Genomic DNA, 18,715 nt, shown 5'->3' with positions numbered 1-18,715 from the left:
GTAACAGGAGGATGCTTGGTGGCTCAGTTGGTTAAGTGTCCAGATCACGGTTCTGGCCAGGTCATGATCTCAGGGTCGTGGGATCAAGCCCCCCATTTGCTCTGTGCTCAGCATGGAGCCTTCTTGTCCCTTTCTCTCTGCTCCTCCCTGCCAAAACAAATAAATAAATTCTTTAAAAAAAAAAGTAATGGATAACCTAACATTAAATATTTTCACTAAAAATAAATTTTAAATAATTAAATGAGCTCTCTAGAGATCACTGCAGACAAGCTAAATTGTAACATTAAACTTGGAAATCATTTTTCTGCCATGATTTCCAGCTTCTTAGAACCCTTAACCCATCTAAGCAAGACAGATACCAGCACTTAACTGACAGACGAATTCTTCAGGGTTATTTTCTCAATTTTCTGGCCAAAATTAAGATTCCACAGGTGGAAAATAAGTATCTGAAGAAAACCTGATTTCTTTCTTGACTATGTTTTTCTTTTTCTTTAGTGAGATACTCCATAGGTGAAATTCATATGTAAGTAATTACCAGTATATTGAGTTTTACATATTTCTCTTAATGCGTACTAAAATTCGTAATTTTTTTTTCAGTTTCCAGTGAGGAGAAGGTGTCTATTATTTCTACATTGTCAAGGAAAAAATGTGAATCAAAACAGCCTCTAAGAAGTATCTACAATGATTCTTCACTTAATCAGTTTTGTGAACATCTCACTGAGTCTATTGTTTGCCATTTAACTTCAAGCATTTCTGGTAACACCAAAGATAGTAGTGAAAAAGAGGAAACACCAGAAAGCCAAAATGTAGGATTTAACAAGATTATTTCAATTGATTCTCAAATGTCTGAAAGCAGGTCAATTTCTATCGGGAAACTTGCTTTAAGTATTTCTGATATCATTACTGAAATCCTTTTTAACAGTAACATTATAGAGGTTAACGTTGCACAGCAAAGGTTTCCTTTAAAAACAAAGTACATTTATTGCCCAAGACCAGCTTCTGCTGACATTGATAATCTCTTTCAGGATCTCTTAACAGGAGTGATTCATGTAATGTCCAAAGAAATGGGAATAAACCATCATCTTGAAAGCAATGGAAGAAAAAAATCATTTTCCATGCTTAGAAGAAATAGTGTGACTATTTGCAATGAAACAAATACCATGGAAAGACAGAAAGGCTCCAGAGATTGGGAATCATCTAATTACCAAGTTGATCATCTCCTTCAAAAAAGTAAATTAAATTATCTGGCATGTAAGTTAGACAATCTGGTTAGTACCCTAAAAACTCGTGAATCCAAAGAAGTAGTCAATAAAGTTTTTAATATTGTTTTAGATTTATTTTTACCAGATGAACATCCAGGTGAGGCTATGAATTCTGATAAAAAAGGGGGAACATTTTTTTCATCCTCAAATGATCAGCAAAGTAATAGCATACTTGGAAATAACTTAGGCCTCACCCCCAAAGCAGTTTTTCTTCTCAATGTCGTATGTGAGAAACTTATCAGAACACTTTTGGAAAAATGCACAAATACTGTTTTTCTTGATAGTAGCCCTCTTTCCAATGAAATATCAGCAGAAGAATATCAACTTTTAAAAACACTGCAAAGTATAGAAGATGAAGAACTTGATTACTGTAAGGGAGCAATGGACTGTGAACAATTTCAAGGAGATTATATGTCAGACTTTTTAGAAAATCTGGCAGAAATGGATCAAGATTTATTATCATCAGACTCTATGCTTACTATTATTTCCCACAGCTTGGTTAAATCATTGATGAACAAACTATGTCACAGTGTACAACTCCCCCAAAGCCCACCTTTTGCAAACAAGCCTTTGAAGTACACAGGAAAAGAAATGCAGTCTAGTTTCATAAATGCAAAAGGGCCAGAATTAACAGAATTAAGACAAGGTAAGGCCTTTTTAGAATTCATGAGTTACGATGGTAATGCTCTGACAGGATCCCTGAATAATCCCATTGGGGTTAGCTCCAAAATACAAGAACCATTTGGCAAGAAATGTTCAGTAAATTCCACTTCTGTGCCACCTCTCAAAAGACAGGGAACAAAGGATATGAATTCAATACCCATCCATAATAAGCTATATCCAGGAGATATAAATACAGGTGTGTACTCAGCCACATTTTTGGAGGAAATAATTTCAGAACTGTTTTTTAATCTCTCTACTTCACTGTGGGACAAGAACAAAAACTTCACTGAGGGCCGGCTCTATGAGATGAATACACTATTTGTCAACAATGTAGTTAATGAGTTTAATAACGCACAAGTCACTGTTTTACGGAATGTTGAAGAAAGGCTGTATTTTCCTCCAATCCATAAAGAAACTATTAGTAGAATTGTTGACTCAGTTTATTATGATGTTTTACAGCAATATAAATTGGAAGTGACCTGTGATGATAATCTAGCATGTGACAATACCTCAATAGCAGAACAAATAACTAACGGCATATTGTCAGAGATTTTAGACTACCAACTCCCATCTTGCTTCAGAGGAAAGCTCATACCAAACTCATATTACCCTCTCCAAGCTGAAATTATATTGCAGAAACTTCAAAATAACCTGAGAAAATTTACTTCCCAGTCTAGGTCTTCAACAGGCTACAGCACCATGTTGTCCCACTCATTTTTAGAAGATATCATACGAAGACTTTTATCTCAACTTATTCCTTCACCCAACAAAGCTTCCCCTTTGGGAAACAAATATTGCATGAGTTCAGATTTCAATGAAATGTCTACCTGTATAATAAATAAGGTTATATCAGCCATTTCGAAACATAAAATTTGGTTTACTATATACGATAATCAATATCTATGCACTGGAAAAAACCTCCAGAAGATGGTGGATTCTGTTTATAGTAATATCATGCAAATGTCTGACTCTCTTGTTTCAATACAGAAAAATATAGTCAGCCAAAGCCCAATTATGATTGACCGAATAGCCAGTTTTATTATCCAAGAGATTATTGAAAATCATCTTCAACCATTTTTGTGTGGAGAAGGTTTACTTCGTCCAAAGACTCCACTGGATGCAGTATCAAATATGGTTAGGCAGGTTCTCAGTGAAGTCATAGAGTCACACAGACCCCAGACACCATCACCCTTAGGTATTTATCCTGATACATTCGTGGGGGAAATTGTTGCCAGACTTTTATCGAAGATTTTCAGTCCAAAGCATAACACTGAAATTGAACTAGAAAATATGACCCAAAAAATAGTAAATTCAATAAATAACCATTTTAACAAAGCTAAAATTCACTTTCTATATGATGACAAAGAACAATCTTACACCTCTGTAAATACAGATATTGTGGATGAACTTGTCACCTCAATTTATAGAAATGTTTTAAAACAGCACTGGCTAGACCCTGAAGTTGATAAAGAATCTGAAGACAGTGATATTTTTGTGGAAAATATTACCAATTTAATTGTAGCAGCTATTTCAGATTACCTTCTTCATCCACTCTTTTCTGGGGATTTGTCGTCACCTTCCCATTCTATTGCAATGGCTGAGAATATTGTTCAGGAGATTCTCAGTAACATCAGTAAATCTACCAAACCAAGTCAGAGTTTATCTCCATATAACACCTTGCTGCCATACACATTTTTAGAAGACATGATAAGAGTACTATTATCTAGAATCTTTCCTTCTGCATCTAGCAATGTTCCAGACAGAGAAACTCCAAAAGACAGATCAAGAGCGAATTTCAATGAAATTGCTTCAAAGATAATCAGTGATATTAGGATGAAAATTTCCCAACATGAAATTCGGTTTTCAAGAAATGAAGAAGAAACCAAGTTTGTTTATTCAGAAGATGATGTTCAGCATCTTGTTGATTCAGTATTCAAAAATATTTCACAAAACTCTGAGTCTCAAGAAACAGTTGAACAAAATATCACAAGCAGTAATGATATTCTTATTGATAGAATAGCAGGGTTGATCATTAAACATATCTGTAAACAACATCTTCAGCCATTTGTGGATGGAAAGTTATTAACTTCTTCATCATACACATATTTTGATGATGAGAGAAAGCAGTGGTTTTATGCCACTGTTTATTCCTCAACTTTTTTGGAAGATGTAGTCTCTGGGGTTTTAAGCAAAATATTCCACAGGGTGTTAGGCATTGTACAAACAAAATCAGTAAGAGATTCAGAAGATGAACTGTTTGATAAAGCTGAAAAACTCATATACTTGATAGCAGAGGAATTCTCAAAATTTAAAGTTAGCATTCTAGAAAATGCTGAGGAACAATTGTGTTTGCCTCCAGTGGAGAGAAATATAGTCAAGAACATTATTGACAAGGTGTACAGCAAACTTCTGCAAGAATATGAGATGGAAATAACACCTGATAAAGGTTTTCTGAATGACACAAAGATATTAGCTGCAAGGATAACCAAGATCATCCTTGCTGAAACTTTTGATTTCCAAATTCATCCAAACCTTATAGGAAAGCTTCCTTTTAAGTCACACTCCAAACTCAATACTAATGTTTTGATGAAGAGAGTTCAATGTAACATTACCAAATTAAGATTTCAAAGGCAGGCATCAACAATATATACTACCATGTTATCACATACTCATTTGGAAAAAATTGTCACTCAACTTATATCTCAGATGAGTCCACTGGCCTGCAGAACAGAATGCCCAGATACTTCAGAATCAGACCTAAGTAATACAGTCATAAAACTGATAAATGACATTATGTCAATAATTTCAAAACATGCAATATGTATTATTAAACATGGAAATGAAAAACAAAGTATGATTTCAGAAAAAGATATCCAGTCTATGGTTGATTCCATTTATGCTGATCTTTCATATTCAAATCTATACCAATCTCTCACAAAAGATAAAAAAGGTATAAGTAACATACCTGTTTCAAAAATAGCAAGTTTTATAATAAAAGAAATCTTTAACCACCATCTTCAGTCATTTTTTTCTGGAGATAAAACTCTTGTTTCATCTGTGGTTGATCAAACATATAAACAGAAAGCAATAGATCCTAAACAAAGAGAGCTGTCTTTCATTGTGAACTCAGCTTTCTTTTTGGAGGAAGTAATTTCTGAGCTTTTATGTAAACTCCTTTATGCATTCTCACATAATTTATTGGCTGCTGAAAACAGTAAAGCCAAAATTACTAACATGGTTACAACATTAGTAAATTCAATTGTTCAGGAGTTTACCACATCAGAGATTTTAGTTGCAGATAACTTTGATGATGATATGCGTTTTTCTGAAGGATATAAAGAAATTGTTCAAAAAACAGTCAACCTTATTTATGAAAAAATTTTGGATGAATATAAATCTCTGATTCAGGTATACATGGCTATACAAAGTGACACTGTTTGTTTTGGAAGAAAAATATATCATTTGCTATTAGAGGAAATTTATGACTATCAGGTGCAATCATTAGTTTCAGGAGAATTAGTGTCGTCTTCCTATTCTTCCCCTCAAGCTGATAATATCATCAGAAATGTGCTCAATGCCATCACAAGTGATAGCCATACCTTGCCATCATGTATTACTGTGCTGCCTCGTTCTCTTTTGGAAGATATGATTTACAAGCTGCTAGTGCATATCTTCCCTTCACCTGACACTGAAAGTGAACTAAAAGAGGAAGAAGTTACATCAGATTGTGAGTTTGTAGATGCAACTTCAAAGCTGACAGATGAAATTATCGAAGAAATTTCTGAACATGAGATCCGTCTTGCCACAGCAGAGGAGAATGCAGAAAGTATGCAATTAGAAATGATTGAGAATTTGGTTGACTCTATATGTAATAATATTTTGAAAAAATCTGAATTTCAAGCTGAAATACAGAAAGGTACAGACAAAAAAGGAGGCTCATTCCTCAGTAAAATAGCTGGATTCATCATGAAGGAAATCATGGATCATCATCTAGAGCCATTTTTACATAGTGAAGAATCATCTTCCAGTGACGTATCTGATTATGGGCATATGTCTGTACTTAGTAAACCTGGTAAAGAAAAGACACAGCCTGCTCTATATTCAGCTACATTTTTGGAAGATGTAATCGTTGACCTTGTTCATAAATTTTATTCTCTTCCAAGTATTACTGAAGATTCTAAGAAAAAAGAAATGCTAGAGCCAGACATTGTGGGCTTAGCTATAAAATTTGCAAACTCTCTGATAGGAGAATTTAGGAAAAGTAAAATTAAAGTTCTACCAAATGCTGAAGCAATGTTTTCTTTTCCACCAATTGATAAAGAAACAGTTGACAAGATATCCAATTTTGTATATGATCAGTTCATAGGAAAATATGGCTCTAGTGATATTCAGAAGGATGATAAAAGTAACATTGTGACAGAAATGATTGCTGCTTTAGCTCAGAAGGCAATCTCTGCTTTCAAGATTCAACCACTTTTTTCAGGAGACTGGTCTTCCACCTTCTTTTCATTTCTAAATCCAGATAACATCACCCAAAGGGTTCAGCACCTACCACAGCAAACCTCTAAACAGATAAACAGATCCTTGAAAGGAAATGAACTTGCTTTACCAAAACAATCATATAAACACACTTCTGTAACCACAGGCCAGAATAATGTGTTGGATGCTTTGGAAATAGACAGTGGTGCAATAAGTAGAAAGAAAAGTTTCAAAACTGAAGAGACATCAATGAAAAAAGGTGACATCCAAGATCCAATAGTTACCTCTATAACTAGAATGATGAAAAGCAACATGATTAACATGTTATCAGGGCCAGCTGCAAGTGTGGCAAATGAAAAGAAAGAGACAGAAAATAAAATGGAAATTTCGATTAAAAAATATGAGAATGTATCCGGAGTTACTTCTCCAACTACTAGTATGAAAAGTAAAGATAGGCAGGAACCAGATTTGAGGGTGACTCTTAAAAATAATGAAATTGAGAAGAAAAGCATATCAGCTTCAAAAGATGAGAAGAGACAAGGTAATAAGGTACACACACAATCTCCAGTAGCTACTGATGTTACAGAATATAAAGAGGAAATACTTGAACCAAATTTTGAAATAAACAATGAAAAGAAGACTGACAAAACAAGAGAAAATACATTTAAAAAGGAAGACAAGCCCTTTCAGTTATCTTTGACATCCGAAGTGAGAAATACAGGGACCACAACAAAAAATGTTTTGAAACCAGTTATCCAAAAACCAAAAAGAGAGGATGGAAAAAACTCTCCATCTCAAACAGATATAAATGAGGAACAGTACTCAGATTATGAATATGTTCAAAATGTCATTGAAAACATTTATGACAATATTTTAGAAATATATCATTCTCCAGAATCAGCAGATTATTCAAAACCCCAAAGTCTCCCAAATGATACAACATCACATGTAATTCAAGAAGTTTGCCAAGATTTTACACAATCTGTTTCAACAAAGAATTCATCCCTCTCAATTAACAAAAATCTCCCAGTCAAAGAGAAAGAAGAAGAAGAGAAAGAGAGAAATACCATAAGAGAGAAAGAGAGAGAGAGAAAGAAAGAAAAAGAGAAAAAGAGTGAGAGAGGGAAAAAAACAGAAAAAGTGAAAAGTGAGGAAATTAAAAATGAACCTAGTAAATCAGACAGTCTTCACTACCAACCAAAAAGTAAACCTGGAATTGTTCCTGCTAAATTTTTAGAAGATGTTATCATCGAAATGGTTAACAAATTGCTCTTTTCTTCCTCATCAGAAGCACAAATATGTGATAGATGTCAAAATGTAAGTGATGATAAAAATCAAGCTGAACTTTATGAAGCAGCAATGAAACTTACGGACTCACTGTTGAAGGAATTTTCAGATGCTCAAATTAAGGTATTTAGGCCACACAAGGGAAATCAGTTTTTTCCATGTGTAGACAAGGTGTCATCAGTTCCTAAAGCATTTCCCAGGCATAAAGAATCAACTGCAGATGAAACGTCATCCAACGTTAAGAAAATAACCGTGGATAAAATGCCACTTACGCATAAAATGACTGAAAAACTGTCATCAAATAAGATACCTTTCCTGGATAAAATAGAGGTCATTGACAAGACATTGGTCAACAAAGTTGTTCATTCTTCTGTGTGCGATATTTTGAAGGAATATAAATCTCAAGACTTGATTTGTAAGAATATAAAAAATAATGGGGAAAATTTAGCAAGAAGACTAACCAGTGCAGTGATAAATGAAATCTTTCAACATCAGCTTAATTTCATATTTTCTGATGAGGTTCCAGCTTCAGCATGTTTGCCCCTGGAATCTAAGGATGTTGTTAGAAAGGTCCAAAAGGTGGCACAAACAGCCAGCAAAGAATGTCAAACATCATCACCATATACCATCATGCTGCCTCATGAATTTTTGGAAAATGTGATTTCTGCTCTTTTATTCAAAATTGTCTCAACAGTATACAATACTGAAGTAGAAACATCTGAATACAGTTGGTTCACAGAATTGGATTTCCTTCAAATGAAATTATTAAATACAGTTACAATAGCAATCTCCAAAGATAAAGATATGACCATACAATATGTGGAATCCTTACATCCCAACGATGATGAAATTATTCAATTAGTGACTCATTCTATTTATAATAATCTCTTGTCACAGTTTGGATCACAAGAGATAATACAAAATTGTGTAGCCAGCGGATGCAGAATCCTTTCAGAAACCATAGTTGACTTAGTCCTGAAAGAAGTGACTGGCAATCAATTGCAAAACTATTTTTCTGGAAAGCTAACTCCACATCAGTGTGCAGAAGTTGACAGTGTTGTTGAAAATATTCTTAAAGATGTTAGCCAAACTGCTGATGCTCCCCAGCCTCAACCATCACATGTCCATATACTGCCTTATAACGTTATAGAAGAAATTGCTGTGAAATTTTTATCAAAGCTTTTATCTGTGTTTCCAAAAGTGGATAAGGAAAGAACCAAATCTCTAGAAAATGACATGCAAAAAATAAGCTCAAAAATATTAAACTCAATGCAAGAATTTATTTCCAAAAGTAAGATTAAACTTGTACCACCAGCCAAGGAATTGCCTACTGTACCTTTAGCTAACAATGAAAGTATTGAAAAAGTAGTTAACTCTGTTTATGCCAGTGTTTTAAAGCACTCTGGCTCACACACAACTATATTTCAAGATTTAATGGGTAAGAGCAATGTTCTCTCTGATATAATAGGTCTTTTAATGGTGAAGGAAATTTCCAATTCTGAATTTCAATCTCAAGTAGAGGACAAAGTATCAAGTTCAGAATTAGCTCTGGAAGCTGTCAAAATTATGGAAAAAGTGGTCAAAATTGTTGATGAACTTAAGCCCCAGGAAAAGTCTTCATCCAAAAAACGTTCTATGTTAGATGCCAGGTTTTTAGAGGAAGCACTGGCCTTGTTCTTGGCTAAAATAGTAAGGCTGCCAAGTGCCTCAAGCAAAGATGCAAAGAATTTATCAAAGCCCGAGTTAAATAAAATTGCATCTCAACTTACGAAATCTGTGACAGCTGAAATTTCCCAAAGTAATATTAATCTTGTTGCTAATCCTGAAGAGCACCTTTTAAATCCAGAAAGTGTAGAAATGATTTCTCAGGTTATTGATTCTGTTTATAGTAACGTACTACAACAATCTGGAACCCAGGAGGAACTTTATGATGATATAAAATGTACAAACACTGTTTTCCCTAGAAAAGTGGCTAGTTTAATTATTAATGGAGTTTCACATTTTCCATTAGATACAGTTAGCAGAAAGAATTCAAATGCTAATCTCTTTGGAAATCTAGATGTTAATAGAATTATTCAAAAGACCCAAAAGCATGCTGCTATTAATACAATGTATGAGTTAGAGGAAGACGAGCCATATCAAGATTCAACTGGAAATTTTCCAATTAAAATAGTTCCTCATTTTGGGAATAAAGCAATCAAAATAGATCCAGAAATTATCTCAGACCACTTAGCAGTAATTTCTGTAAAAACTCAACCTCTTGAGAAACTCAAGATGGAGTGTTTAAGAAAAACCGGACATAGCATAACGGAACTGAGAAAAGCATCAATAAATGGGAGAAGCTACTCTTTACCAGACACATCTAATGTAGAAAAGATAAAGAGAGAAAGACGTATCTCATTGAATAAGTTGGGACGACTGGATGTAAAACCCTTTGAGGTAAGTGCAAAAACAATAGCAAACACATAAGTGAATAGTGAGATATGGTTGTTCTGTGATTCCCTTCCTCTAACAGGTATATGGGAATGCATTGTTATTGTTATTGTCAAGCCCAATAGGAGAACTGGTTGCATGAGTTCATCCATACAGCCATATAATTTACTGGGACTTGCCATATCAGCTTGGGGGCTCACTCTAAAGGTCTCAGGCTAGTTTTCTTATGAAAATCAGTTTAAACTGGCATTTTTTTAAAGAACAGAAATACAGAGACATACCCTTAACAGTAAAATAAGGCCGAATGAAATTATTATCTTTGATTGCAAATTCAGAAGAAACACAACCTCATATAGTTCCCGTAGTTCTTTATTACGGATATTGAAAACAGTTTTAAAAAGGCCAGTTAATAGAATATCAGGATATGTGAGGTTTCAAAAACTATCTAAAATACTTTAATTTCTCAAATTTATAGCTCTACCACAGTAGTACTCTTTTTACTTTTAGCAACATTCATTAATAAACATTACACTACAAATGCTAGATTATACTGGTTTCTTATTTATTTCATTTCAATTATATTAGCCTTTCTCAAATTCTTCTATGACCTCAGTAAGTGCCCAGTTTCCTCTTCTGTCCATATTCTAGACCCAGCTGCCCTAATGTTGCCATTTTGATGAACCAATTTCCTCTTGCTATGGACCTAGCTCTGCCCTAAAGCTCCATAGTAGGGCCCCAAATATATTTAATTAATTAGGACTTTAAAATGTCAAAACTATGTCCTTTTTCCCTGGAAACTATACCACTGAGGACAAAGGGATTGTCTGGCCTATACATTTACACCGACCTATAGATTTTGATTTTTGTCAAATCCCCTTGTACTGATGGTGTTCACTCATTAGAAGACTGAGTGTATTTAGGGAAATAATCTATGGCCTGGGGCAAAGTTTTATAGAACCATTCTCTCTGGAGCATAAACTTGAATTGAATTTTTTTCTAATACTGTTCAGCAACACACTGAACTAAGTCTTAGGGCTGGTAAATACGTTACTTAGTGCTTTATGTTTCCATACTCAAATACCGAGATCATCATGAGCTGAGGCATAATTTAATCTCCTTTGCCCTAAACTTTTCAGATCAAAGGACGGTCCTTTTTACCCCTAAGATTTGCTCTTCTATATGTGTTCTCATGTATTAGCATATTACTTAGTAATCTTCGTTTATATACAAGTAATCCCTTGGGGGTAAAATCTGTGGGAATAGACTATAGAATAACATTACTCAAAATTAGCTTTTAATTATCTGTAGAACTGTCTGTCACAAATCTTACTCTTAGTCATTGCCTCTCTTTATTTAAGTCATTTATAGACCGCACAAAGCAGGAAAGAGAATATTTAATAAACCAAACAATACCTTGTGTCTTTTTAAGGGAAAGAAAAGCCATCCTAAAAATTAAGAAAAAAAAATTAAAGAAACAGATACAGAGAATTCTATTAAGACACATGATTTGTACCAATCTGGGTATCAACACTATCTATCTCTAGTATAAGGACAAAGAAGAGACAAAAGAACAGTAGATTTGACCAAAGAACATAGACATTTGATGGTTCCAGCTTTGTTTTCTGTTTTGAGTATAAATTCCCAACACACTAGGCAAATACATATCAAAATTATATATAGTAACAAATTCCAAAGCCATATGGAATGATTTTTGATTTTCTAAACCATTAATTCCCTCTAGTAACACAGAGAAGCAAAATTGACATGTTTTAATTTCTTAAAAAAGCTGTTTCTATATTTTTTTCCACAGAAGATATTCTTTTAGGGCACCATTGTCTGAAAAACTGGCACACAGTATTACAAAGGGATATTGAGATCTACAATTATTAAGTCAGTTTGAAGGTTGTGTAGCATCATCAAAAGCTACAGAAATTAGAGAAATTCTGTTACCTAATTATAATTGTCTTTTCTTTGATCTGTCTTTAGACATTGAAAATGGAAAGTAAGACTTGACTAGAAAGATTTAAAAAAATAAGATTTATGTTTTGAAGGTCTTTGGGAAAATATAACCAAAGGATCAGGGGTGGAAGAATAGGGATTAAGGAGTCAAAGACTTTCATAAGTTTGGTTATTCATCATTTTTATAAGCCAAGATCAGACAACACCTTGATTTTTTTTGGTGAATGTGTATACGTTTAGGATTCTCTATGATTGCCTATCTAGAATTTTCGAAAGATAGATAATAGTGTCTACTCTGTCCCCAAACTTCCAAGGCCAATAAAAAAAAAACAAAGAATAAATTATAATGCAACAAAATATAAAGTTTAAGCGAAAAAGAAAAAAAGAAAAGAAACAAAGAAAGAAAAATAAAAGAAAAAAAAAAAGAAAGAAAAGAAACCAGTGTTAGATGTTCCTCTACACTTTGGAATAAGTTTTGATAGATTAATATGATCTCTGAACTATAAAAGACATGCTAGACACCAACAAATATTTTTCATAACTTTCATTTGTTTCTTCTTTTTAAAACATTGTTAATATACAAATAGTGGCATTTGAAGATAATACTCATTAATCTGAAACTTATTATAAATCATATTAAAATAGTTCAATTACAATAGAACCACAGGAAAAGTGATTGAGGCATTTGTTTTTAATATGCATTGTACCTTCAATTACAGGCTGCTTGCAGAAATTCATTTCAGAATATCAGAAAGCCTGATATCACCAAGGTAGAGCTTTTAAAAGATGTTCAGAACAAAAAAGATCTTATCATTCGGTTAGTAGCTCATGATATTGATCAAGAAGATTCAGCAGGTACCTTAGAAGAGGAACTAATGTCTGAAGATGAAGTTGTTTTAAAAGAGATTGTACAAGAAGAATGCTTAAGAGAACAATTTGAAGACCAAGTGACAAAAGCCATGAAGCCAAGAGAAAGCAAAGTTGTTTCTTCCAAGCCAACACTAAGCACAAACAGCCTGAAAAAATTTTTGTCTCTAAGCAAATGTTGTCAGCCCACATCCAGTGCAAATATTGAAAGTACTGAAGCAACCTCAAATCATATAATAGAACCTAAAGAAAGGAAAGTTAAAAGAGCTATTACTAAACTTGACATAGCCACGTGCTCAACAACCATGACTGAAACAGGCTCTTGGGAGAAAAAGCCACAGAGTAAGGTGAATGAAAAATATAGCTGCCAATGACATATCTATGGAAAGAGTAGAGATCTTCAGAAATTCTGTCTAAAAATGTATCTTAATTAGCCAGAAAATAATACTAAAATGGTTCTAGTCTCATTCTAAGCCTGGTAATATTTACAGTATAAAAGAAATTATTAACAGATGAAGCCATGAAACTCAGTGGAGGGAAAGCAGATAATGGCAAGAGACTGGATTAGTTAGAAGCCTAAGGAGAACATAAAATAGAAACCATTGAAAAGAAATGCAAGCTAATTATTTAAATATATTATTAAATAAATTTCAGTCCCTTTGTATTTTGGCTGGTAAATATCCACTGAACATTTTATGTAAAGAAAACTTATACAGGTAGGATAGGACTAGAGATTGGGTCAATGCAGGAGGAAGTAAAAAAAGATTCATACAAACTTAGATTGTCTGGGTCTGAATTCTGACTCTCACTTAATAGCTATGTGTCCTTTGGGCAAGCTACATAGCCAACTTTTTTCTTAAAAGTTACTTAGCCAACATGCCCAAAATTAACAGGCTAATCAAAATATTTTAAATACCGCCCTTACAATCAGCCCACAAGCTCCACTGTCATCATGGGGTGTAGCTCTTGTCGCTAGTATCATACCCCTCAAATGATGGTCTTGATTTCAGTGATCATTGGGGCTTGGCCCTGTCCAAAAACTGGTACCAAAATATGTTTTTGGAAAATGTATATGATTTACGATTTCCTGTTGAGACAATTCTATTGATTATCCAGTTGACATGATTCCTGGGTATATAAAAAGCTGAGATGAACAAGAGAAAAAGAACAGAGATACAACTCTGTTCGATTCAGAAGCTTAATGGGTAAATTATCTTAATGCATATTCTGATTTATTTGTAGGAAGCTATGTGTGATTTCATGACCAGATGCAGTCTTCAGAATACTTCTCTTGAGACTCATAGTCAGAAATGCTGGCTTTATAGATAGCTAAAGAAATGTTATAGCATAACATTTGCAAAACTCAAAATGGAGGGGCGCCTGGGTAGCTCAGTGGGTTAAGCATCTGCTTTCAGCTCAGGTGATGATCTCAGAGTCCTGGAATCGAGCCCCGTGTTGGGCTCTCTGCTCAGTGGGGAGCTTGCCTCTCCCTCCCTCTCTGTCCCTCCACCTGCTTGTACTCTCTCTCTCTCTCTCAAATAAGTAAATGAAATCTTTTTTAAAAAACTCAAAATGGATTATGTGAACAATAATCCTAATAATAGTAGCTTTTTTGAGATTTTAAGAAATATCACAATAAAGATATTCTCATAAAAAATACGGCCATGAAATCACACATGAATTCCCAACAGAGTACATGTTAAGATGGTTGACCTGAAAAACTTCTGAATTGACCATAGTTATGTCTCTGTTCTTTTTCTTTTTGAACTCAGTAAGATAGGATTTAAAATATTTGCAAAGGGCAGAAATGGAAAACTATATTCCTCAAATACTGTTTAAATTTATATTTAAAATCTATTCAAACTCCAATATTATAATATAGATCATCAGCACTGAGCTATTTCCAAAAAAACAAAAAAAGAAATGTATTGGAAAGAGACCTTTTAATTAGAATTAAAGGGTTCATTCATCTTTCAAGTAATCTCTAGAATTTTTTTCATTATAGTGTAGATTAGAGTGCAAAATATGCCAATAAGATGAGAAAGTACATGTCAAACTGTACTTTATGTAACACATGTTTTTCACTTTTCCAGAAAGAAAAAAGGAATCTTAGTACTGAACCAACACATTACTTCATACATAGAATCATGAGTTCATCTTCATACAACCAAGAAGATCTGATTTCATCTGCCAGGTATGTGAAATTAAAGCAATATAAAAATAGAAATTTGAGATAAAAATAACACTTATGGGAAGAATGGGGTCCCTAGTAATATTATGGTTGGGCAAGCATTCAGTCTTGGATTTTCCCTTATTTCTTCTTATTCTTCCCTCCTATACTTTCCCACTGTGGAGACTTCTTGAGGCCTTCCCCTTTCTACCTGATCCCTGATTTCTAAGTACCTGGTTTCTACATCTTTTCTAGTATAGCAGTGTCTTGGATCAAGAATTTGCTAGTGTATTTTGGTTTTGGTTTTTAACCTGGAGATAGGTAAAATGGTATCTGCACTATCAGCCCAAAGGGTTCCTGCTCAACTCTCTTCAGTATCTAAATGTTCCAGTGTATATAACTGCCTTTAAGAAGAATTCAAAGATGAAAGGGGGCGTTGTAAGGTAGAGCATTCAGAGATGAAGTCTAGAAAACAATGGAGCTTGATATGGGCTTCTAAGTATAGAGAGGATTTATATGAGAAGATAATTCAGGTTTGGACAACTATAGGAGCAAAGTCTGGAGTGTGTGGCAATTACAGAGGACAGAGAGAGTAAAGTATACTGTAGACTTGAAATCTAATAACTATATCTAGAAGAGTTAAAACTTGTTTAAAATTGTTCTTAAGTTTATGAATATTCTTATATTCTTACATTCATAACCCAGAAGAAGTAACATTTTAAATTATAGGAGAAGGAACGGGTATAAGAAGAAAAATCTGCCTGGTTACATTTCTTTCCACACAGCATGAAGGAATTGTTTCTTTTGACACTGACACTGACATTATTTTGGGGCTACCCATCATTACCTCTTTTCCTGCATAATGGTTATTTTAAAATACATTACTAATGCAAGCATGTCCCTATTTTTTACATCAATGATGAAGACAATGCAGAGATAACATCAAATAAAAGTTCATTTAGAGAAAGATGGCAAACCAGGAAACTACAGGCCCGTGTTTCCTCAGGAAATAAAAACAAAACAAAACAAACAAAGCAACTACAGCAGGTAAAATAACTTTATATGAGCTCTGAAAAACAGTCAAATATTTGCAATAATCAAGTGAATGTGTAATCAAGGTAAAGCCACATTCAAAATGGTAGACAATTCCAGATTTTTGCTTGCCTTAGCACAATCCCCTCTGCAACATGACAAGACACAGTTGGGAAGAAATGGCCCAATTCCCAGATCCTTCCCTTGGGATGGAAAAAGCAGACTGGAACTTGTTTTCATTGTTCTGGTATCTGTAGGCTGCCTGAGGGAATGTTTCCATCTCACCTAAATAGACTGAGACAGTGGCATAGTTTGGAACTATGCCTGGAAATTATAGAAAGCAGATGATGAGTGCCACAGTGCATGAAAATTGCAGAGGACTACAAGATGCACCTGAGAGCAGGAGATTACTGGCAAAAGAATACAATGAATATTGAAGGCCCTAAAAAGAAGCATGATGGGAAGCATTCTTGGGAAATAAAACATTTAAAAGAAAATCTGACAAAAGGGAGTCCTTGAAGTTCGGGCAGACGGCAGAAAGAGGACCCTAGGCTCACCTTGTTTCCTGGATAAAACTAGATAACATCCATGCCAGTGTAAATAACCCAGGAAATGACCTGAAGACTGGTACAAGAAACTCCACAACTAAAGGCAAAGAAGAGGCTACATAAAAAAAGGTAGGAAGGGTAAAACATGGTCTGGGAGCAAAATGGACAATGGCCTTCCACAGTAAGGAGGGAGCCAGTGGCATAGAGAAGGGCAGAAAACAGACTTTTCACACTGGGAAGCTCCGGAAGAGGGAGGATGAATCTCCATAACATTTGCCTTTGAAAGTGAGAGTGGCTGAATTTCATGAGTTCTTAAAACCAGCAGGACTTAAAGCCTATTATTTTTAAAATCAGCAGGCTTGGCTGTGGTAGAGCCCAGAGATGTTAGGAATTGGAGTCCGTGTCCTTAAAAAGACAGAGTGACAAACAGCCCATGCAGATACAGCATACAACCAGCAGTTTGAAAGAGGCAGGCGACAGACAGGAGGGACAGTGAGGGACAGGGATCATGGGTAGGCCCCTCCAGGAAAAAAGTTGCTGGCAGGTGCCAATTCCCTCCCCTGACCCCCAACACAAACAATGGCCACCTATGGGAACCAGTGCAGCACCAACACTCCTTACCCAACTTGTTTGGACCATGCCCCACTTGCCGCCCCCCCCCCCAGACACACACTTCAGCAGATCCACCCTTCTCATTCATGCTCACCTCAGTCCTGGTACTGCAGGCCCCTCCCTCAGAAGACCAGCCCAAAACCTGTCAATACCACATCACCTGACCCCCGAGTATTCTGCAGGACCTCAGTGCCAGCAGTAGTGGGGGCAGGTCTTATTTTGCAAGCAGACCACTGCACACCTTGCTGCCCACAATAGGCAAAGACAGCCTCTGCAATCAACTGGACTAAAGAAAAAAGAGACCAAGACTCAATAGCAGAGCACACACAACAAACATAAGAGATACTCCCTGAAGTGTCAGGCCCTGGGGAACAGGAAATACTGTGCTGCAGGGCACTACAGGACATCTTCTTCATAAGGCTATTATCATTAAGAGCAAGTGAGTAGCTAACTTTCCTAACATATAGAAACAGACACAGAAAGTCACACAAAATGAGGAGACGGATGAACATCTTCCAAATGAAAGAATAGGACCAAACCACAGCAAGAGACCAAAGTGAAATGGAAACAAATAATATGCCTGATAGAGAATTTAAAGTAATGATCATAAAGATACTCACTAGACTGCAGAAAACTGTGTGGGGTGGGGACACCTAGGTGGCTCATTCGGTTGGGCATCTGACTCTTGATTTCAGCTCATGTCATGATCTCAGGGTCATGATACCAAGCCCTGTGTCAGGCTCCAAGCTCAGTGTGGAGTCTGCTTAAGATTCTTTCTCTCCCTCTGCCCACCCCCTTCTCTCTCTCTCTCTTAAAAAAAAAAAAAAAAAAGAGTGGAGGACATCAGTGAGATCTTTAATACAGATAAAAAAGAACCAATCAGAGATCAAGAACACAATAAATGAAGTTAAAAATATAATTGATGGAATAAATAGCAGGCTAGATGAAGCAAAAGAACAAATTAATGATCTGGAAGACAGAGTGATGGAAAGTAATCAAGTCAACAAAAGGAATGGAAAAAATATACAAATTGAGAATAATCTTGGGGAGCTCAGTGACCCCATCAAGTGTAATAACAGCCACATTATAGGGCACTCAGAAAAAGAAGATTAGATAAGGGAGCAGAAAATTTATTTGAAGAAATAATAGCTGAAAATTTCCCTAATTTGGGGAAAGAAACAGATATCCAGATCCAACAGTCACAGAGATCCCCTCAAAAATACAAACCAAGGAGGTCCAAACCAAGACACATACTAATTAAAATGGCAAAAGTTGTGATAAAACATTTTAAAAGCAGCAAGAGAAAAGAAGACAATTACATACAAGAGAAACCCCCTCAAGTCTATCAGTGGATTTTTTCAGCAGAAATTAGCAAGCCAGAAGAAATTGGCATGATATATTCA

The 18,715-nt window shown here is 35.1% G+C and overlaps 1 protein-coding gene across 1 annotated transcript in view; it reads left to right on the top strand.

The window, feature by feature from the left end:
- FSIP2 (fibrous sheath interacting protein 2) overlaps positions 1-18,715 on the top strand; it is a 93,011-nt gene that overhangs the window by 52,373 nt on the left and 21,923 nt on the right. The window contains exons 15-18 of the mRNA XM_040636584.1: positions 598-7,478; positions 7,554-10,130; positions 12,803-13,297; positions 15,044-15,144. Coding sequence (XP_040492518.1) covers positions 598-7,478; positions 7,554-10,130; positions 12,803-13,297; positions 15,044-15,144 — 10,054 coding nt within the window. The remainder of the gene's footprint in view (positions 1-597; positions 7,479-7,553; positions 10,131-12,802; positions 13,298-15,043; positions 15,145-18,715) is intronic.

Source organism: Ursus maritimus, unplaced genomic scaffold, assembly GCF_017311325.1.
Source record: "Ursus maritimus isolate PB19 unplaced genomic scaffold, ASM1731132v1 scaffold_1, whole genome shotgun sequence".
In the NCBI taxonomy this organism is placed as follows: domain Eukaryota; kingdom Metazoa; phylum Chordata; class Mammalia; order Carnivora; family Ursidae; genus Ursus; species Ursus maritimus.
This window is presented reverse-complemented; position numbering and strand designations above follow the sequence as displayed.